The sequence below is a fragment of the Gorilla gorilla genome, chromosome 13 (genome assembly GCF_029281585.2).
Source record: "Gorilla gorilla gorilla isolate KB3781 chromosome 13, NHGRI_mGorGor1-v2.1_pri, whole genome shotgun sequence".
Taxonomy (NCBI): Eukaryota; Metazoa; Chordata; class Mammalia; order Primates; family Hominidae; genus Gorilla; species Gorilla gorilla.
The window spans coordinates 84,394,096-84,416,898 of record NC_073237.2 but is presented as its reverse complement, the minus strand read 5'-3'; the positions used below and the strand labels follow the sequence as shown (position 1 = coordinate 84,416,898).

General features: G+C 48.8%; 1 protein-coding gene across 4 annotated transcripts in view; it reads left to right on the top strand.

Moving 5' to 3' along the window:
- LOC115935778 (death-associated protein kinase 1-like) overlaps positions 1 to 22,803 on the top strand; it is a 69,646-nt gene that overhangs the window by 17,046 nt on the left and 29,797 nt on the right. For all 4 annotated transcript variants that reach the window (XM_055350896.2, XM_055350895.2, XM_031014243.3 and 1 more), the window contains 2 exons: positions 2,109 to 2,207; positions 12,647 to 12,724. In XM_055350896.2, coding sequence (XP_055206871.2) covers positions 2,109 to 2,207; positions 12,647 to 12,724 — 177 coding nt within the window. The remainder of the gene's footprint in view (positions 1 to 2,108; positions 2,208 to 12,646; positions 12,725 to 22,803) is intronic.

Genomic DNA, 22,803 nt, shown 5'->3' with positions numbered 1-22,803 from the left:
CAGCAGTGTGCCCAGCGCGGAGGGAGGAACTCATAGATGCCAAGGTGAATGGCTTTGCCCTCAGGCTGCTTTTAGACACACTCAAATTCAGATGTAGCGGCATCTCATATTGTCATTGCTGCTGAGATGGGCATAAGGTGCTCCAGAAACACAGAAGCAACAATTCAGATATTAAAGAAATCAGGGAAGGCTTTTCAGAGTTGATCACTTAAGATGATCGAGGCTTTGACAGATGGAGAAGAGGGAAGCCTGTTTTCCACCAAGGGAAGCCAGTGTGTCTGCCGTGGGCTGTCGCTGACACACGGCGGGTGTGGGGTAGGTATTTAGGGAGGGGGTTATGGGGAAGGGAGAAAATGAAGCTGGAGACGTTGGGTCCAGGTGTGGCAGACCTGGAATTTAAGGCTAAGGGGTTTGGTGTCATTCTATCCCAACCTGGGCCCTTCAACAGTGGCCGTTTCCTCTGCCCTTTTCTTCATCACACTCTCTTCCTCAGCTTTCTTCCCTTCTAGAAAACTGTGCATTCTACAACCAAAATTACATCTCCCTTACATTGCATCTTCTAAACATTTCACTCAGTCTTCAAAACTTTCCCTTTTCCTTCTCACGTGAACTCTAGGATGCTTGAAAGCTTAATATCTGTTTTCTGCATTACTGCAGAAGATAATAATGAAGAAATATGAATGTATCCCACACTGCAGCAGTGTTTACACTAGCCGGGAATTGGAGCTGCCTAGCCTCCCCCCTCAGTGGCTGAATGAATCATGAGAGCCACACGGTGGACGCGATTCAGGCATTCACGAGAATGTGATCCTTCCCGTTACAGGCATGGAAAAGTGTTCCCAATCTACTGTTAGGTGGACAAAGCAAGAGACAGAGTGGGAGGTGGGCTATGACCACATCTCGGCTGTTTAAATTATTTCTCTCCTGTTGAGGATTCATAGATAAGAGCTTGGGAGGAAATGGACTAAAATGTTAAACAGGGACAGCTCTGAGCTAGGGAGCTTGAGAGTAAGGGGGGAGGGGAGAAGGAAGATTTTTATTTTGTATTATATGTTTTTCTAGGTTGCTTGGATTTTTAAAAAGAGCGTGTGTTAACTTTATAACAAAAACTGATATTTAAAAATACATAGCATTAAAAAAAATTCCCAAACTTTCTCAGTTCACAGCATCCTCAGGGTTTCAGTAATTATTTTTTTCATGGTTCCCCTAGATCAAAAGAAATCCCTAACAGTTCTGTTCATTGAGTGGTTCAGTCCAAACAACTTAGTAACCGCTTATGTCCTAACAGCTTAGCAGCAGCTAAGAAAGATAATACACATAAACGGAAAGAAAACTAATATTTTGTTTTCCTTCTTCCGTGACCACATTACGTACAATCTGATGAGTGCTCCCGTTGGGCACTGCACTTCTGAAACCTTGGACTCAGAGTGGACACGGCCTCATTTCCTGTCCACAGTGATTTCCTCAAGACTCTTGGTTCCTCTCAGGGCAGCTACCAACCCCCCGCTGTGAGAGACATGATGTCATGGAAGGCAGGGTGGTGCAGTCTAATGATGACACTCTGCACCTCTTCAAGCCAGTAGTTCACCTGGTCTCAGAACCATGTTTCTTATCAAAAACTTTAGATATTCCTGGGCACCCCTATGAATTCAGTACAGTTCCCTGGGGTACCTTGGCACACAATTTGGGAACCATAGGCACAAACAAGGCTTATGGGCTTGTCCTGGTATTTTCACTAATTAGGAGGTTTTCAATATCTGTCTTCCATGTCTTCTTCCCTGGCTGTGTCTAAATTTGAACTATGGTGCAGATCTTGCTGGAACTCTGGACCTTGAGCCCTTGGCTCCTGTCTCTTTCAGGCCAGCACAGCAGGAAACTTACTTATCTTTGAAGTTGTATTTTGAAGCTCCTCTTTTAACTGCAAAGTACTTGGAAAGGTTCTGCCTGGCTGGCCTGCCCCAGTGGAGAGCAAGTTTCAGGAGAAGGGAGATGGCTCCTTCCTCCTTTCTGGTGGGCCCTGACCCCTTCCTTAACCTTGTGTCTCCGGAATGTCATCCTCAGCAACTGCGTGAGAAGAACGACCTTTGGCCTTTTTTCTCTCTTCCCAGTATGGACGAACGCCTCTGCACCTTGCGGCCAACAACGGAATCCTAGACGTGGTCCGGTATCTCTGTCTGATGGGAGCCAGCGTTGAGGCGGTGACCACGGTGAGTGCCCACAGCGCTTCATGAAGGAGGGAGCTGTTGGGAGCCTCTGGCGCCTCCAGGGCAGGAGGGACAGGGCTTGTATGGCAACTCTGCATTCTGATGCTGTTCAGCCATAGCTCCTCCACTGCGGTAACATAGACATTCGCCCACACATGCCCAGCCTAATGTCTCCTTAATGTTCGTCCTCTTCTCATCTCACCACACCCTGCTCTGCCAGGGATTCCGCTGCTTCCCGCTGGCCTTTTTGTTTTTTGTGTCACACACCAGGGCCCCTGCATGGTGGGGTGTGTGTACTTCCTAAATGCTCCTCTGCCCCAGGGCGCTGGAGCCCCTGCCCTTTAGAAGGAGCTGGGGGAGGAAGAATCCTCAGTGGGTGTTGGGTGCAGTCTCCACATTTACCCCACAAGACCAGGCTGCCAGGTGCCGTAAGCAGGAGTTGCTTAAAGAGTCAGGCATTGCTTTAGGCCTGTGGAGTATTTTAAGTGAGATTTCTTCAGTTCTCTCACTCCCTGCTCCCGATGCCAGACCTAGCACCTCCCTGCTGAGGAAACCCTTTGATTCACATTTCATGAAATACCCAAGAAGGAAAATGCATCAGCTAATGAGGTATGGTTGCAATTTTATGGCTGCAGTGAAATAATATCATTCGAGTGCTTGCTGGCCTGAGAGTAGGCTGACTGTCCAGTCTTTGTGGGACAGTCCTGGACTCACAGATGAGAGCTTTACTGACAGAGGGTGATTCTCTGAGGAGACCAAGAGGGCCTCACTTCCTGGAGATCATCCAGAGGTTAGCAAGCCATGGCCCACGGGCCATATCCCACTGCTGGTCTTTGTAAATGAAGTCTTATTGGGACACAGCCATGCCCAAGGTTTGTATTGGCCCTGGCGGCTTCCACGCCAGGTGTCAGAGCTGAGCAGCTGTGACAGAGACCATATGGGCCACAGAGCCGAAACACCTACTTGCCTGGCCCTTGACGGAAAATGTTTGCTGACCGCTGGGGCTAGGATGTCGCCTCCCCGAATGCACTCATGTTACCGGGATGTCATTCCCTCCCCAGAAGTAATAGGTCTGATCTGTGCAGTGGGGGGCCCAGCTCTGTGCTTTCTCTGCAGGCCCAGTTATTACCAGTACTCCGCATGGAGTGAGGCCCCTTTCTAGGGCACCTGGTCACCCACCGCAAACGCACACACCGTACCCACATCACCCTGCTGTGCCTGACTTGCTAGATCTCGTTGGCCATTGTCAAGCCCTGCCCAGCCATGCTTGGGCACAGGTTCCAGTTACTCCCTAATAGAGCATTTATATGCATTTTCAAGACAAAGAAATATTTTTGTCCTATGTGTGGCCTCATGAAAGACCCAGCCAGGCCATTATTGAAGGTGCCAGCAGCTGACGCTGCTGATTCCCGCAGTGCGGGTTGGGGCTGCTGAAATGTGCGGCCCCCTCTGTGGGGTCCCTCCGTGAGCCGCGGGCCCCTCTGCCCTTGCCCACGACATCTGTATCGGTGGTCCCCGCCTGGCTCCTCCTCAGGTCCCTCCGTGCACCTCCTCGCTCTCCCGCTTGCCACAGCAGGAAAAGCGTCTTCTGTCCCCAGGCCCCTCCCACGGTGCCCAGAGCTAACCTCAGAGCCACACCAGCAGCGTTCATTCTGCAGCCCCCTCAGTCACTCTGCACACACCGCACCCGCAGTCACTCCGCACACACCGGGGGCGCGGTGAGAGCGGGGAGTCCAGAGGGACAAGACAGGCACGCGCCCCTCAGGAGACTTCTGGAAATGGGAGAGGGATGCTGACCTGAGAGTCATAGCCGTCAATTACAGTCACTGAATGGGACCGCGTGGTGACAGGAAGGAGTCGGTCCTGAGGGCGTGGACAGGGGCTGGGGGCGCCCCTGCGGGAGGCATCGCTGGAACCTGCAGGCCAGGCCCCGTCCTCAGCCGGACAGAGTCCCGGGAGGATCGCCCTGTTCAGGACCGGGGCTCAGCGGCCTCCAGTGCCCTCCTGCGGTAGGAGCGCAATGTCTGGAGCTGGCGTGGAGGCCCAGGAGATGGGAGGGTGAGCAGAGCTTGGTGGGCCTGGCCTTCGCCGCAGGGAGCCGGGGCTTCCTCTCCCGCGGGCAGCCAGGGGAGGGTTCCGCAGGGCCGGGGAGACCCTCCAGACTGGAGGGCATTACTGGGGGCGTCGCCCTCAGAAACGTGACCACACCACATCCCTTGGTTTAAGTTTCCTAGCAGCCACATGGAAGAAGGAAAAAGAAACAGGAAATGAATTTCAATAATATATTAGCACAAGATATGCAAATATTATCATACCTGTCAATAAATTTATTGATTGATTTATTATTTGTATATATTCATGGGGTACAAGTGCAATTTTCTCCACTGGTATATTACACTGCGGTGAAGTCAGGGTCTTCAGTGTGTCCATCACTGGAGCAAAGCACATGGTACCCACCAAACAAACTCCCATCCTCCACGCGCTTCCCTCCCCTTCACCCCTCCAAGTCCCCGTTGTCCATCATTCCACACTCTTCTTCCCTGTGTACACATCATTTAGTGCCCACTTTAAGTGACAGCATGTGACATTTGGTTTTCTGTGTCTCAGTTGTTTCACTTAGCATAACGGCCTCCATTTCCATCCATGTTGCTATAAAGGACATGATTTCCTTTTCTTTTTTCTTTTTTCTTTTTTTGTTTTTGTTTTTGTTTTTTGAGACAGAGTCTTGCTCTGTCGCCAGGCTGGAATGTGGTGAGGCAATCTCGGCTCATTGCAACCTCTGCCTCCCAGGTTCAAGTGATTCTCCTGCCTCAGCCTCCCAAGTAGCTGGGACTACAGGTGCAAGCCACCATGCCCAGCTAATTTTTGTATTTTTAGTAGAGACAGGGCTTCACCATGTTGGCCAGGATGGTCTGGATCTCCTGACCTTGTGATCTGCCCACCTCGGCCTCCCAAAGTGCTGGGATTACAGGCGTGAGCCACCATGCCCAGGCTGATTTCCTTTTCTTAATGGCCAAGTAGTATTCCATTGTGTATATATACCACAATTTTTAAGTCTAGTCCTCTGTCGATGGACACTTAGTTTGATTCCCTACCTTTGCTACTGTGAATAGTCCTGCAGTGAACATACAAGTGCAGGTATCTTTTTGACATAATGATTTATTTTCCTTCAGGTAGATACCCAGTAGTAGGGTTGCTGGAATGAATGGAAGTTCTATTTTTAGCCATTTGAGAAGTTGCTGTGCGTAATTTCTCTATGTTTTCCATAGAGGTTGTACTAATTTACATTCCCACCAACAATGTATAAAAGTTCCCCTTTCTCTGCATCCTCTCCAACATCTGTTATTTTTTGACTTTTTAATAATGGCCATTCTGATTGGTGTTAAGGTGATACTCATTGTGGTTTTAACTTGCATGTCTCTGATGATTGGTGATGTTGAACATGCTTTTCATGTTTGTGGGCTTTTTGTCTTCTTTTGAAAGATGTCTCTTCATGTCCTTAGCCCACTTTTAAGTGGGATTATTTGGGGGTTTTTGTTGTTGTTGAGTTGTTTGAGTTCCTGGTACATTCTGGATGTTAGTTCCCTGTCGAATGTAGAGTTTGCGAATATTTTCTCTCATTCTGCAAGTTGTCTGTTCACTCTGTTGACTATTTATTTTGCTGTGCAGAAGCTTTTAGTTTAAGTCCTGTTCGTCTATTTTTAGTTATGTTCTGTATGCTTTTGAGGCCTTAGTCATGAATTATTTGCCTAGACCCATGTTTAGAAAGTTTTCCCTGAGTTTTCCTTCAGTGTTTTTATAATTTAAGATCTTCCATTTGAGTCTTTAATCTATCTTGAGTTGACTTCTGCAAATGGTGAGAGAGAAGGATACAGTTTCATTTTTCTGCAAATAGATATCCAACTTTCCCAACACTCTTTATTGAAAAGGGTGTCCTTTTTCCAGTGTATGTTCTTATCAATTTTGTCAGAGAACAGTTGGCTGTAAGCATGTGGCTATATGTTTCTGGGTTCCCTATTCTGTTCTATTCCATTATCTGTTTTTATGTGGGTACCATGCTGTTTTGGTTGCTATAGCCATCTAGTGTAATTTGAAATTAGGCAATATGATGTCTCCAGCTTTGCTCTTTTTGCTTAGGATTGCTTTGGCTATTTAGGCCCTTTTGTGGTTTCATATGAACTTTAGAGTTGTTTTTTCTAATTCTGTGAAAAATGAGGTGGGTATTTTGATGGGGATTGCATTGAATCTGTAGATTGTTTCAGGCAGTATGGTCATTTTAACAATATTAATTCTTCCCATCCGTGAGCACAGGATGTTTTTCCATTTGTTTGTGTCATCTATAATTTGTTTCATTAGTGTTTTTTAGTTTGCCTTGTAGAGATCTTTCACCTCCTTGGTTAAATATATTCCTAGTTTTTTTTTTTTTTTTTTTTTTTTGGTAGCTATTGTAAATGGGATTGCCTTCCTGATTTGGGGCTGGATCGTCATTGGTATATAGGAATTCTAATGATTTCTGTATGTTAATTTTGTATTCTGAAATTTTACTGAATTAATTTATTAACTCAGAATTTTTTGGTGACATCCTCAGGGTTTTCTAGATATAAAATCATATCGTCAGTGAACAGGGATAATTTGACTTCCTCTTTTCCAATTTGGATGCCTCTATTTCTCTTGCCTAGTTGATCTGGCGAGGACTTCCAGTATTCTTAAATTATTGAGATTTTTCACATTGTTTGGTTTATACAAAGCTTTCCTTCTGTGCCCTCACAGCGCATCCTTACTCCCCAGGTTTCAGGCTGAGTCAAGGCCTAGGGAGGGGCCTCTGGTCTTCCTGGAAGGCCCAGCACCTACGCCTTCCTCGTACCCTCCAGAAGCAATTCCATCCTCCTCTCCTTCAGAACCACCCTTGACCACCAGCGCCCCCTGCTGCCACCTTCCCTCTCCGCTGAGTCCTCAGCCAGGGTGACCTCAACAAGTCTGCACGTCCTGTCCCCACTTTGTCCTTGCCTCCCCTACTCCTGCACCCTCCACTGTCTTGCCTTCCATTCCACGTAACCCTCAGCAGAGTCCCCACTCACCTCCTGACAGCTTTCCTTCTAAACTGTCTTACTATAAAAGAAAACATAGATAGAAAAAAGCACATAAACCAATATAAAGCTTAGTGGGTTTCCATAAGACAAACACCTTTGAATTCCACGCAGGTCAAGAATAGAACTTTCCCAGCCACCCCAAAGCCCCCATGAACCTGGCCCAGCTGTTGCCTCCGCTCCTGCCCACTGTGAGCCCCTCCCTGATTTGAAGCCAGCTCTTCCTTTCGCTTCCTTGTTATCTTTCCACCCAAGCCCCAGCTGCTGCCCCCAAGCCTCTTTCACTGGATATCCCCAGGACTGGGCACCCTTGGCACGCCCCGACAATCCTGCCTGGGCTGAGAAAGTCCCCGCGTCCTGCTTCTCCCTAGGCCTCTGCTTCCTGCTGGTCCATCTTCTCCCTCTCCATCCGCCTGGCCCTCTCTGGCCCCCAGACTTGCAGCTGTCCAACACTGAGGCCCATGCTCAGGTCTCTGGTCCCTGCTTGCCCCTGAGTGCCAGCCTCACACAGCACCTTCAGAGGCCCTCGGCACCCCCACACCAGGGTCCCTCCCTCCAGTTCTGTGCTTCCTCCTCCCCAGTGTTCAGCCTCTGCAAAGGGCTTCAGCACCTGTCTGTCACTCTGCCCAGGATCACGGAAACCCTTCTTACTCTCTCCTCACCTGTTTGCATCTAGCCGGCAGCCTACTAAGTCTCCTCCCACTTCTCCATGACCACGAAGCACCCGCCCCTCCAGCCCCCACCTGGTTAAGGGCGTCACCCTTAACCTTAGTCTCCTCCAGACCAGTCGGACTCTTAACCCACCCCTGCACTGTAGCCTCCTGCCCCTTGGGACCAGTCCATCCCAGCCCCACGTTTATCTTTCTAGAAATGCCAGCCACTCGGTGGGCTCCACTTTCACCTCCATCTGGGGCTCCTCTGCCTTCAGGATGTGAACTCTGCAGCCTCTGCCCAGCCTCCCCTTCCCCTCTTCACCCCTTCAGTTGTGGCTGGGTCCTGGGAAGCCCCTGCCGGCTCCCCCATCATGGAGTTGTCACCTGCTGTTCTTTCACGCTGGAGCTCCCCTTTCCCCCTTCACCCCCTGCGCATAGTGTGCCCACAGCATCAGCACACACAGGCACACATCTCTCTGCCCACTTCTGCCCTGAGGGTACCTGATGGCGCTCTGCCTTCAGAGAGAGACTTGGAATGCCTGCTACGGGCATGTGGGCACACAGCCCATAACATTCGGGGAAGACTCCGTGGCACCCACTCCTCCTCATCCATCAACATTCACCTCCAGCCCAGGAAACCTCCTCTGTTCCAGCCTCTCCGGTGTGTGTGATTTGCCCCTGTGGGCTGGTAGTCCCTTCGCCTTCCTTGCTCTATTGGAATCGTATCCTGATTTCTCCTAGCAGGAGTGAGCCCTTGGGCAGGAATCACTGGGAATTCATTGCTGCCTCCTAAGTGGGCTCCCTGCTTCCACCCTTACCTGTCCACAGCCTGGTCCCCACGCAGCCGCCTGGTCAGACGTAAGTGTGAGATCTCATCCTCCTTGCTCAGATGCTCTAGCAACTTCTCATGGGAATCAGAGCCCTTCAAATGGGGGCTTCCCCAAGGATCTGCCCCTGACATTGCCTCCCTGACCCCCATCTCCTGTTCCGCCTCCTCCCCTCTCCCTCCGCATCAGCCCCATGAGCTTCCTTGACGTTCTTCAAAAGTGCTGGCCATCCACCGCCCCGGGGCCTTTGCACTTGCTATTCTTGGGCCTGAGCGGCTTTTCCCCAGGTATCCATGTGATTTGCTCTCTCACCTTCTGCAGGTTTTGACTCGAGCTTCACCTTCTCAGGGAGGCCTTTCTGGACCACCCTATTTTAAATCCTATCCCTCCCCCACCCCCAGGACTGCCCCTCATCTCCCCTGCCCCATTTTTCTTCATAGCACCTATCACCACCTGACCTACTGTATTTTACTCACCTATTTGTTTCTTGTTGGCCCTCCCCACTAGATTCTGGATCCCATGAAAATAGGGACTTTTGTTGGTTTTATTCACTGCTGTGTCCATAGCCCTGTGCATAATACGCACTCAGTAAATACCTGCTAGATGAAAGTATGAAGGAAGGAAGGAAAAAATGAATGGCACCATAGTCCAGGCAGGACATGGAGTGTTTGTTGACCCAGTGCTAAGTAGATGAGCCCTTATAATTCTGTAGGTTAACAAAAAATCCATATTTTCCCCAACACTATCTAAAGATGTTTAAATGACTGTGCACATTCTTTCAGATCATCTTTTCACTGGGGATACACAAATAGGTTTCCCTGTGAATGCTTGCCCCAGTTGAAACGCCATCTGTTCCTTTGCAAAGCATATTACATGTGTCACTAGAAGTCATGATTGTGAGCATTTCCCCAGACGTCAATAAGCAGCATGTCTGTGAAGGGCAGGCTCCTAAAACTGGCTGGCCTGTGGGGCTCCGGCTTCTTGAACACAATAAGTGAAGTGGCCTTTCACCTTTCCATGGATTTCTTTCTATGTCATGGGGCCAACTTGGGAATCACTGCCCACAGTCTAGAATGTAGTGTTGTGGGCTTCTGGTGCACAAGAGACACCGTGATTTCTGGACCCAACTCACCCTTCTGCAGCCACTTGGTCCCCAGGGCTCACGTTGAGATGATGGACAGCTGAGTGCTGAGACACTTGGCCATCTTTCTATATCTTTTCAATGCATGCACTTCATTGAGTCCATGAGCCCTGTTGGTAAGGAGGAGGGCAGCAAGTGTAAGTGTTGCTTTTGCAGCCTCCGTCGGGGTGTCCAGTATAGCCAAGACCAAAATGCAGAGATCTGACTTCTGCCCCTTTCCCTCTCAGACAGAAGGCCAGGTAGTTAGGGCAATTCTCAGCTCTTCTGTGAATAATTTCCAACACTGCTTGCTTCTTCTGTGCCTGGCACTGTGCTGGTTCTTTCCGTTTGGTTTTCTCTCACCTGCTCAAGAACCTGTGCAGGGAGGGTGCCATTTTCCATCTTGCAGATGAGGAAACCCAGGCTTGGGAAGGCTGAGTGACCCACCACATAGCCAGTGAGGGGTGGGTTCAGGACTTCAAACTGGGTCTTCTCCCAACTTCAAACTGTCTCCTGCACTGCCAGGCATTTCTGTTGAAAGTCTGAATAGTGTCCTTTAGAGCGACATGTTTTGCAAGCTGTAAAGTGCAGTGCAAATGTGAGGAAACATTTTTATTTTATATATATATATATATATATTTTTTTTTTTTGAGATGGAGTCTCATTCTGTCACCCAGGCTGGAGTGCAGTGGCACGATCTTGGCTCACTGCAACCTCTGCCTCCCAGGTTCAAGCAATTCTTATGTCTCAGCCTCCTGAGTATCTGGAATTACAGGCATGCACCACCACACCTGGCTGAGTTTTGTATTTTTAGTAGAGACGGGGTTTCACCATGTTGGGCAGGCTGGTCTCAAACTCCTGACCTCAGATGATCCACCCACCTCAGCCTCCCAAAATGCTAGGATTACAGGCATGAGCCACCATGCCTGGCTGTGAGGAAGTATTGTTGATGGTGGTTCTCTTGACTTTGAAGAGGTTGAACAGTGGAGAGTTCATCCTGTCGGTGAAAGGCCTCTGCTTGTGTTTTGTGCGCGTCTGAGCTCTGCAAGAGGAACGTCCTGTTCAGATGTGTCGGGGGCAGGAAACCTCAGTCAAGGCTCAGATTTCTTCTAACTAGGGCAGTGGTTCCCAAACCTTGCTGCATAATAGAATTAATCTGGGAGCCCAGGATGTACCCCATACTGCTGACAGCAGTGTCTGTGTGGGAGCTGGGCGACAGGATATTTTCAAGTTTTACAGGCAATTCCAGAGTGTAATGGAGAACCCCTTCTCTTTATGGACTTTTCTTGTGTCCACAAAAAAACTAGAGCATTTGGCATGGATCCCTGGTTGGAGATGCAGTGTCTGATAAGGCACCTAATTCACCCCCAAAGCAAGCTTGAAGCCCTGGCCTGCCCACTGGGGGATATTTCAGGAATTTAAAGGAACAGAGAGACGGGCAGTTCTGATTGCACAGCAAGCCTCCACCGGAGCAGCCACCTGGGCTTCAACCAGCAGCCTAAGGCAGTGGTTCTCAGCAAGGCAATTTTGCCCCCACCCCCAACAATTGCCAATGCCTATTTGGTTGTCACAACTGGGAGTTAGGGGGTGCTACTGCCACCTAGTGTGTAGAAACCAGAGATGCTACTAAAATTCCTAAGAGGCACAGGACAGGCCCAGCAACAGAGAATTGGCCTGGTGCAAAATGTCAGTGTTGGCAAGATTGAGCAACAGTGTCTGAATGGGACCCCAGGCATGACTCCGGGAGTGACTTGGGTTGAGGAATTAAGAGGTTGCTGTTAAGTAGATTTCGGATATCCCTAAGCTTCTACAGGGATGCAACTTTGTTATTGATACACATTGATAGATAAACCAAATCCTTACTTTTTTATTTAAAAAAAAACATTCATTTTCATTTTTTTAAATTGCTTTTCATCTTTTCTACTTTTGAATTTTTAGTGATCTCTAAAACTGCAACAGAACAGCCCCTACATGTCCCTTTTCTCCCCAGTGGCAGGGGAACAGTGACAGCTTCTGCCTCTCAGGGGTGACTTCAAGGACCGAGGCTTGCAGAGCACTGAGAGCTGGGTCGTGCACATATTATGAGGTGGTGTTCAATAAATACTTGCTGTCATCGTGTATGTTCATGGTGTAGATACAGAAACAAATTTATTCAGTGTGAAACTGCAGCCTATGAAAAATCTCTAAATAAAAAGCAAGCATAAAAGTGCCATGGACTCTTATTTCCTTGTTTTCTGTTCACCAAAAGATCTTTCAATCAAAATTGCCTGTCAAACTAAGTATTTCCTTTGAAATGCACAGTAATTACCAGGAGCTGGTATCATGCAAGGGCTGGGTTTGTCCCTGTAAGGATTATAACACAGTAGCTTGCACTAACTAGAATTTGGCACCTAATGAGAATCTTTACTGTCTGCCTGATTGGAGATTGGAGAGAGGGGTTCAGGACAGGGAGGAACCAGCCAGCTGAGGAGGCTGTTGAGTTGTGATTAAACCTGTGGACCTGAAAGGTGTCGCTATTGGACAGGAAGACACCAACATGTGCTTTGTTCCTGCTTCTTACCTTCCTGTCCTGGACAATCAAGTGAAATAAGGATTGCACAGCCAGAGAAACACACCAAGACGTGCTCTTTGTCCACCTGGCTTGCTTCTCACACCTGCTATGCTTGTTTCTGCCTCAGACCCGTGGAATTGGTGTATGGAACACACACAGCTCTCCTTTTCGGAGAAAAGAAAGTAATGTATTTTTCTCCAACAGGATGGTAAGACGGCAGAAGATCTTGCTAGATCGGAACAGCACGAGCACGTAGCAGGTCTCCTTGCAAGACTTCGAAAGGTGAGAAGTTCTGTTATAGGTCTGAAGTTCTCTACCCGTGTTTATGTGAAAAAGTCTCAGTCTTTTTCCTTATTTGAGAATGAGCAAAATGAGGCTCTAGACAGCCAGGTTTTAGGAACAGTGGTCCCTGTCCTGTGGTTTGCATGTCAGTCGGTATAAATGCATCAGCTCCCTATCTGTTTTCTTCTCTGTTTGGACTTGGAAATCATTTAGCATGTTTGCAGTTGCTGTGCCTGGTTTTCCTTCTCCCACTCTCTCTATAATAAACCACTCCCACAAAGTAGCGGGGGATGAGGACGCTGACTCTGCCTCTTTCCTTCTTATGTTTGAGCTCCAAGATGGCTGTTAAGCTCCTGTTTATCAAACATTGTTGCTCTGAGGCTTAAAGAAACATGACAAAAATAAGTAAAGGCAGGTGCACCCTTTCCAGCCTACAACATGACAGTTGTGTCAGGAGACTTCACAGTAGCCATACCCTTTAATCTAGGAACTCTGTTTTATGCTTAAAGATGTTCACCGCAGTATTATTTATAATACAGTAATAAAAATTGGAAACACAGATAACCCACGATAATGTCTAGTAAAGGGTCCTACAGCCATAGAATAGAACGGCTTTGGCCTTTTAAATATTTTAAGAAGTTTTACTAATAGGAGTTTATTGCTTGGGGTGGGGGGAGCCACTGGGCTTCAAAGCTGAAGACAGATTGTATATATGTAATAATCTCTACTATGTTAAAATGCATAGAAAGAAAATGATAGAAGTGATGTTTTTTGATTTTGCTATTATACTCAACATTTTCGTCTTTAAACATTAGTGTATTTAAAAAAATTTAATTACTGTATTTTTTAAAAAATGTTATAACAATGGAAATCATTTTTTTTAAAACCACAAACTAGAAATAAAATGATAATTCACTTGGTTTAAGTGCTTGCTGAGAAGATAATGTCCAAAATATGCTCCAGATATCCCACAAAGTTCTTGCCATATAGACCGAGAAGTGCCTGCGGAAAAGTGGTGAGATCATAACCTTCACAGCCCCTGAAGTTTGAATTTTCATACGTGTCCTGTGGTCTTGCCAGGGGCGGGGGGGGGGGGGGCCACAGATTGGGATAATTTCTTTCCTCATGCAGAATATAGACTTGGAGAGACACACTTCACATATGCATATTAAAACCCCTTGGAGTTGACCTGGCAGGGGTAAAATCATGGGTGATTGATTTTCACACCCTTCTGCTTTGGATTCTGAGAACTGGCCTCAGAGGCACTGAGCAGATGTTAATAAACTCTTGAGAGCTGCGATTCAGTCTCCCCTTTGTCCTGGAAAGTCCAGAAAGAGATAAGTCAGGTAAAATTTCCCTAGCCTTACTCACCTGTTCTTACCAGAAATTCATAAATTACAATTATGGGCTCAGTGATTGCTCACTCTGTACCATTATGGACTGTGTCATTATGCCAGCGAATTTGGACTAGAAACTCAAGGGGAACCTTTTCGTTTACAGGCAAAACAAGCAGGGGCAAGGGAGATCCCATGAGTCGTGGTTACCATTCAAGAATGAGCCTTTTCATAGAGTTTCCTAAGTTTAAAATTCACTATCTTTGAAGCAGAGGACCAGCCAAACCAGACACAACATAGGCCCCGATTTTGCAACCTCTGGCTTTTGCTGGATTGCATAGCAGGGGGCCCTGCATTGGGCACAGAATCTCACGCCTCTAGGCTGGTGTACATCCATTACCCAGGCAGCATCCATTGATAGTGAAAGGAGAAGAGAAGTCTGGTTTTTGCACAGGCTAAAAGAGCACAATTTTTTTTTCCTGTTATTAGGTCTCTATTATGGTCCACTAGTAGGAAGAAACACTATTAAGGAAGGGTGAAAGGCTTCTTCGACAGGCCTCATAGCTTTACCGAGTGCATAAGCCTGCTTGGTCAGGTGTGCTCAGGTTTCCACACAGAGGCTGCAAACCCACCTGCAGCACCTGGCACCTGGCTTGCATCCCTGAGTCCCCATGCTGTGCCCTCCCGGGTGTGTGATGCCCTGGCTCAGCTCACACAGCGCCAGCACTTCTACCACTACCGCCCTCTGGAAATCCGCTTACCACATTCACTCTCAACTTCAAGTGCTGTTTACCATCTAAGAAACTGTATCACAGAGCAGGGGCCAGGGGGACCTGCAGTCAGCTCGTTGTGAGGCAGACACTCAGCTGCAGCAAGGTGACCTGCAACACCCTGTCAGGTCACTCGGGAAACCCACCTCATGCAGAGGGAGGAGGCGTCTCGTGGGCTGTGCTGTGTTCTGCTGCCCATGCCCCCTTAGCAATGGTCCCTTCTTTGACTTAAAAGTAGCTTACCGTGTGAGATGCAAACCCACTGTTTGGACGAGTCTGGAAACAGTGAAGGAATGCTCAGAAAAAGGACCGAGGGAGAGCAGTGTTGCACTAGCCGGGGATGGTCGGATCGGTGGTGGGTGGAAGGTCCTTCTCCCGTCCTCTGTCCCCGTTATCTGCAGCCTGCTTAGATGACTGGCATAGTGAGGAGTAGAGTTGCAAAGCACCTTGCTGCGGCGCTTCCTCCAAATCCTCAGTGAAAGGGGCTTGTTCCCATTTAGAATTCTGAGTTTCTGGGGGTGGGCTCTCACTCTGTCTCAGTTTGGGATTTTCTTTTCTTCTATCCATTGGTACCTTTGTTTTTGGTGCCTAGATTTTTAAAAGAGTTGGGAAGTAGACTATTACAGCTATAAAATACAAAATACAAAAATATAAAATATATTTTATAGTTTATAAAATAGAAAAAACTACAAAATACAAAATATTATTTTGTGTTTTACCATTATCCTGTGGTCTTTTTCTCTAAAGGAGAGGTCAAGGAAAAGAATAGTCACCTTTTTTTTCTTTGTTTTTTTTTTTTTTTGAGATGAGGTCTTGCTCTGCGGCTGAGGCTGGAGTGCAGTGGCATAGTCAGGGCTCACTGCAGCGTCAAACTCCTGGGCTCCAGTGCTCCTCTTGCCTCAGCCTCCCAAGTAGCTAGGACTACAGGCACTTCAGACACGTGTCTCCGCACCCACCTGGCTAATTTTTAACATTTGTATTAGCAACTATGTCTCAATACATTGCCCAGGCTGTCTCTAACTCCTGGCTTTCAGTGATCTTCCTACTCTGGCCTCCCAAAGCAGTGGGATTACAGGCGTGAGCCACTGCACCTGGTCAGAATAGTCATCTTAATGCCCTAATTAAAGGACAACATCCCCCTTAGCACCCAGAGTCCAGTGAAAAGTGCCCCCTCATCTTTATGTAGAAGCAAAGTACAGAGTAGTGCCTGAGAGCAGAGACTGGAGGTCAGATGGCCTGGGATCCAACTCCAGCTCCGCCATGCTCTATCTGGGTGAGCTAGCAAGCTGTTCAACAGCTCTGTGCCTCAGTGTCCCCGCTTGTCAAATGGTTGAGTCAGCTGCTACCTCCCACGACCGTGATAAGGGTTGGATGGGTCGATGTAGATGATGTCCCTTGCACACTGCCTGCACACAGTAAGCAGCACGTGTTTCCTGTTATTGTTGGAACCCCGCAGACCACTCTGGAACAGCTGTGAGGTGCAGCAGTGGCCCCTGTGGCTGGGCACCCTGAGTGTCATTTGTGATGACAGCCACCATTGAGTGCTCAGTGTGTGTGGTGGGCACTGTGATTTTACAACATCCCCAAGGTTTACAGAGGGGAATGTTGCTGCAGGAAACCTGGATTCAAAGAGGTGAGCAACATGCTAATCAGTGCAGACCTGAGGTCCTGACCTGACCTGGAAATACCTGTGATCTGCTTTTAATCAATGGGCTCGGGGGGCTCCAGGGCAGATTCCTGGCCAGGTGGGATATGTCCTTTTCCACACTGGCTGCTGTACCTGTGCTGAGCCGCCTGCTTTGTAGTGCACAGGGATCGCCTTCCCATGGGGAGGCCCAGGGTTCTAATTCCCTCAGAATCTTCTAGATGCTGTGTTCAAGGAGTCCCTGGAATTTGTTTGTCTTCATCATCCCTCAGTGGGCTCTCGACGTTAGCCCCTGATTAGCCATGATGGGAGGAGTTGTCTGCCAAGCATTGCTAATTGCGGTTTTTCTTCCTTGTGTATGAATATAAATCCCCATGCAAGTAACTGCTTGGCACCTGGGCACACCCGGTACTGGAATTTGGTTATTGGAAATGACTGAGCTGTCGCGGCAGCTTCCTTGGAGAATGCATCGCTGAGGATTGTGGGGAGCCCAGGAGCAGGCAATGCCTGTGGAGGACACCAGGAAGGGGACTGACCTGCAGTTCTAACTTGGGTCACCTGGAGGAGGAGACAATCGGGTACATGATCGGGGAGGGGAAGGGAGAGAAGAAGTCATTCACCCTGCAGAGCATCTTAGGACCATTTTCCTTTCCATGTCATTTCTCCTTGATATTCCCCAGTGTTTCTCACTGGGTGCTGTTGGCAGTTTGGGTGACTGGGAGGCCCTGTCCTTGCAGGATGTTTCTTGTCCCTGGCCTCCAAGCATCTAACATGCTAGCATTCCCTACAGCCATATTGTGAAAACCAAAAGAATCCCTCCACACATTTTCTCTCAACCCCTAGGGTGCTACCACACTCGGCAAGAACCACTGCAGGTTGATCCAAATCGCAGTCCTGGGGAGAGGTCTGTATCTGGGACAGCTGAGGATGGTGGCCCTACATTGCCTGCCATTTTATTTGGTTTCCAAATGGGCCAATTGAGCAAAAGAAATACTTTCTATCTACGCTCTCAGCTCTCATTAGTTGACATTGCCTAGGAATGTGTCTTTAAACTATATTTGCTAGGGAAGCAATGGGATTTGGCATCTGGAAATAGAACCAAAATCATCCTGTTTGCCCGCAGCAGTGGAAGATGTGCAGGGGAGAGGGACTGGCTGTTTTGATCACTGGAGAGTTCAAGGGGCAGGAGCACTGAAGACTGCTGAGGCCAAGGCTACAGCTCTTGGGGAAGAAGGCACCTGGGGCAGGGCTGAGCTGCATGGGATCGACTCTGACGCACCTCCACATTAAGTGAACTAGGGCAGTGGTGTACAGGAGCCTCTGGTGCTGTCCCTGAGAGCCGAGCTTGTTTTCCCATCCTGGTGACATCACATGGGAGTCTTGAAATCAGCCAGGAAGGGAGCATTTGCGCCACAGGAATCAGCAAATGCTAGAGATGAAGTCTGCTTCTCCCTACCAAAGGTTGTTAAGTTCATCGTTGCTTTGGGGGTCCCTGAGAGCCCGCGCTTGGCTGTAGGTACCACCTTATCACAGAAGGAAGTTGTACTTTCTACTTCCTTGTGCTCAGTCAGTAACAGAGCCCTGTGCAGCTGTCCAAACCTGCCTGAGGACTGTGTTGTTGCTCAGCCAAACCCAGTTCTCCTTCTAGAAGAAAGGAGGGACCCCTTCTATGGGAAAGGGGTTGATCTAGATTTTTATATCAGCACCCATTTTTACTATAATCACTGCAAGTCCCATTCTTATCTGATTTTAAAATAAGAATTTCAAGGGGGTTGAGGAGTTGGCTTATTTTTATTTTGTTTGGCCATCCTTCTAATCAGATTTTCCGTAAGCCTGAAATTAAAAGCCTGGGTGCGGTGGCTCACGCCTGTAATCCTAGCACTTTGGGAGGCTAAGGCGGGCAGATCACCTGAGGTCAGTAGTTGAAAACCAGCCTGGCCAACATGGTGAAACCCCGTCTCTACAAAAAAAAATTAAAATTAAAATAAAAAAAAAATTAGCCAGAGATGGTGGTGTGTGCCTGTAGTCCCAGCTACTCGGGAGGCTGAGGCAGTAGAATCGCTTGAACCCAGGAGGTGGAGGTTGCAGTGCACTGAGATCATGCCACTGCATTCCAGCCTGGGTGACAGAGTAAGACTGTCTCAAAAAAAAAAAAAAAAAGTAGTTTGCTTTTACTAAACCTAAGACCCAACAGTGAAGAAAGGTGGCCAGGAATATTTTGAAAAATGAAAACAATTTGGGAGTTGCCCAGATTGAAAAATTCACCACCTGTAAACTGCATTTGCGTAATTAAAAGTTGCTGCACCATCCGTGCAGTCTCACTGCACCCTGCCACATGGGCAAGGCCACATCGCCTCTCAGTGCTCTTATCTGGCCTTCCCAGACCGTGAATGGTCTTCCCCATCAGCTTGCTAATGTTTAGTCCTCTTGTCTGATGTGAAAGTGAAAGCTAAGTTGCTAGGGAGAAAACAGTACTGGAAGAAAGAAAAGTAGAAACTAGATTTACCAGGGCTTCAAAGAGCAACACAGTTACCAAATAACATTCATTCACTCACACACTGAAAAGATATTTCCAGTGTCTACTGTAAGAGCTGTTCTAGGCACTGCAGAGACCACAGTGAACAAAATCGGCAGAACCCAGCCAAGAAACCGAGAAGAAAAATGTGTAAGTCAGGTCAAGGGGTGGCAAACAATGGCCTACAACCCACTGCCTACTTCTGTAAATAAAGTTTTATTGAGACACAGCTACACACTCTTGTCTGTGCCTGGTGTTCATACATGGCAGAGTTGAGTTGCCAAAGAGACCATCTGGCCCTCTGCGGAAAGGGTTGCTGCCTCCTGGGGTAGGTGCCATGCAGGGAATTGAAACAGGATGAAGTGAGATGAGAGGATGGTGGAGTCTACTTTCACCTGGCTGATTGAGGACCTCTCTGATGTGACACTGAAACCAAGACCTGAAGGGCAAGAAGAAGGAAGCAGCCCGAGGAAAGGCTGGAGGAAGACAGAGGAATAGGGAGTGCAAGGGGCTGGGTAGTGAAGGGTTGGAGGAGCTCAAGCATAAAACAACAAAGAAGGAGGGTAACTGGGCTAGGGTCAGAGGATGTACCTGGGCGTGCAGGCAGAGAACAATGCCCGACATGACCCAGGAGGCGGCACAGCTCTATAGACCTTACCCAGCAGGTAAGGAGTTCGGGTTTGGGCCAAGTGCAGGCAGGTGTGAGATCTGTCTTAGGTTTAGGAATTCTCCCGGCTGCTCAGACTGGAGCCTCAGGGTCAGGAGGGGGAGCAGAGGGACCTGATAGGAGGTGATCTTGGCAGCCAGGGGAGATGTGACGGTGCTTGGACTGGGGCTGTCCAGGCTCTATTACTTAGTGAGCCTTGGGCAAGAATACCAGGGAGGCTCCTGCTCCTGTGTAAATATTTAAAGGATGTGATTAGAGCTAATACAGGTAAATACATTCTACGCTACACACACACACACACACACACCCTTATGACCACCTGGAAGGTTCTGAGTCAGAATTCTGCGCTCCTTGGAGTTCGGTTCTGCCTCTTCCTCTCCCCAGCCTGGTCTCGCCCTGACTGCAGGAGGTCTTGCCCACACCCTGGATGCCCCAGGTCTCCTGAGTATCCTCCAGCCACACCCACAGACCTAGGGGACACACACTGGAGAGCACTTCAAGCCATGAGCCAAAAATGTCGGTGGCACCATAGTCCCCTCTCCTCTCCCCTAGAGGTGTTGGCTGCACGTGGCTCCCACCTGGCCCAGCCAGGGAGGGCCCGACCAGCCTGGGCTTCGTGCCAGCCAGGTCTCAGGGTTGTCTTGTAACTTGTGTTAAACACACACCGTGTAAGGACTACTGAACTCCCCCTCCAAATAGTCTTCCTAGCATCTTCTAGACCTGGCCTGGAGCCCTCTCTGAGTTGGAGATAGATCATTACGTGGATGAAAGCTGCTTTCCCAGGGAGAGGCCTCTGTGCCGCAACCCGTCCCTACCCGCCATCTGGTAGTGAAACGTGAAAACGTGCCTCCACCAATGAGGGAGATATATTCGGATGTGCTTAGATTCCCCAGGGTTCTTAGTGAGCAGGACGACGGGTCATCTTCCAGGATCAGATGAGATTTTCTTGTGAAGGGAAATACCCGAGGATATTTTGCTTTTCTTTGCCTTTCAAGATGATGGTGAATTCTGTAAGTCTAGATCAGTGCAGTTTCCTGGCCTCTCTTCCCAAAGACTTGGTGAAGGGTGAGTGGGCACATCTCGGCCAAGGCTGACAGCTCCTGGTGGAGGGGAAGGGGGTGCACCAAGGACAGGTGCACTCCAATATTTCACTCCAAAGGGTGCCCTATTCAGGAAGTGCCTTCCGAGTGGGATGCACTGTGAGGGGCCCTCCTTGGATGGTCCTCAGTGCTGTGGGATTCACCTTCAATGTGCACATCCCTGTCTATTCCTGTCTCCTCTGCTTCTGAGGAACCTGCCACGTCCCTTTCAGTGTCCAGCAGTGGGAGGAAGACCTGGTAGTGAGTTCTGGCTTTGCTCTGTCACCTTGGGCAAGTGCCTTGGCCTCTCCAAGCCTCAATTTCCTCATCCGAAAGGGAGGAGGATGGCATTAACCACAAAGGTTTCTTGGAGGTTTTCATAGGGAATGTGAATGAAGGCATAGCATGAGCTGGAAGGCACCATGCATGTGGAAGTTACTGCTGCAGACAGGAAACACATCTGTCTCAACTCCTCCTGCTGCCTCCTCCCTCCTTCTCCATTTATTGTGCTGGCCCGTGAAACAGGCAGATTGCCAGGAGCTTCTGAACCAGCATTGCCCTGCATGGAATTTGAAGGAGTGAGCTGGACTGTCAGTACAGGGAAGTCACAGGCATAGCTTGCCCTCATACACAGGAGCAAGTCAGCCTGCAGGTTCAGTCGCTTCTAGAAGCCTCTCACAGGGGCAGCGGTGTCTGTAGTTGACCATGGTTCGAGTCTCCTGAGAGTGGAAGGGCCTGTGGGACTCCTGCAGAAGGAATGAGCTTGCCCCATTCCTGCAGATAGGACAGATGTGTGTGCTGAAGCTCAAAGTGTCAAGATCCACAGGCACAAAACAGGAAGAAAGAGCTGCAGGCAGATTCATGGCACAGTTTCTTTACCAAAATGGGGGCACCCGGGATCCAGTGACTGGATTTAACCAGGAGCAGTTTTCTGCCTTCCCCTGGTCTCAGATGAAGCAGACTCGGGCCGGTACCAAGAATCTCTGTGTGGCGGGAGCTGCGTTCAGGGAATAGATGGGGAAGTTTGCATCTACCCTGTGGGATGCTCACCATGGAAGGTGACCACTGCTCAGCACAGTGGACGCAGCTCAGGTGCTCATGCATGGTGTGGTGTGGGTATAGCCTTGGACTCACAAGGAAGACCCAGGGCTGCTGCGGAAGGCTGGAGTAGGCTGGGAGGTGGAATTGCTCCAGGGTCGGTGGCAGCGCGGCAGCATGGGCGCACCTGGTGCACGTGGCGCTGGGGAGAATTCAGAGCCCCATTCCTTCCAGCCTGACAGGTGCCACCCCCAATGAGTAACTCCTCATAATAGAATCTGTCCAGCTTTTTTGCTGATTCAGGTAATCAGTCAGGGACATTGCTATCAAGACCCCCAGCCCTTTCCTTTCCCTTTGGTGCTCTGTCTCTGAACCTGTTGGGATTCGAGGTCAGAAGAAGACACCAGAGTACAGACCACCTCGTGTTCTACAGATCATGGTTTGGTGCCGTGGCCTCCACCCCAGCTGCCCCAGCATTTTACAACACGCCTTGTGTCACGCTCCCTTGTAGAATTTATAGACAGGGACGCACCTACTACACAGATAGTTTCAAAAGATCAGTAGCATGCCCTAACTGTAATATAACAGACCTTGTGGGAGCATGCGCATAGTGAAATATGCTGGATGTCAGCATGCATGTGCTAGGACACAGGCAGGAGGAGGCTGGGAAACCCAGCAGGTCCCTGCACTCACGCACAGGATCACTGAGTGCAACCCCCACAGATGCCCACGGACACTGGAGGGCTGGGATGGCAGCTCCAGCATCACAGCAGCGTGCTGAGCTGATGTCCAGAAATCGGAGACAGCACTCAGCAAAGATAAAGGGGAAAAAAGCAAAGTGTAGTTATTTGCCAATCTATAAAATAGCAGCATTCATGGATAACTCAGTATATATTAAATACTGCCCCCAAAACCCTGTGGATGATGTGTAAAGTGTAGTTAAGTTCTCAGCTCAGATGATTGTAAACAGGCTTTTCCCCTATATAAATGCTCATCAGATGCTCAGAAGTCAGGGGACCCAGGAGAATTCT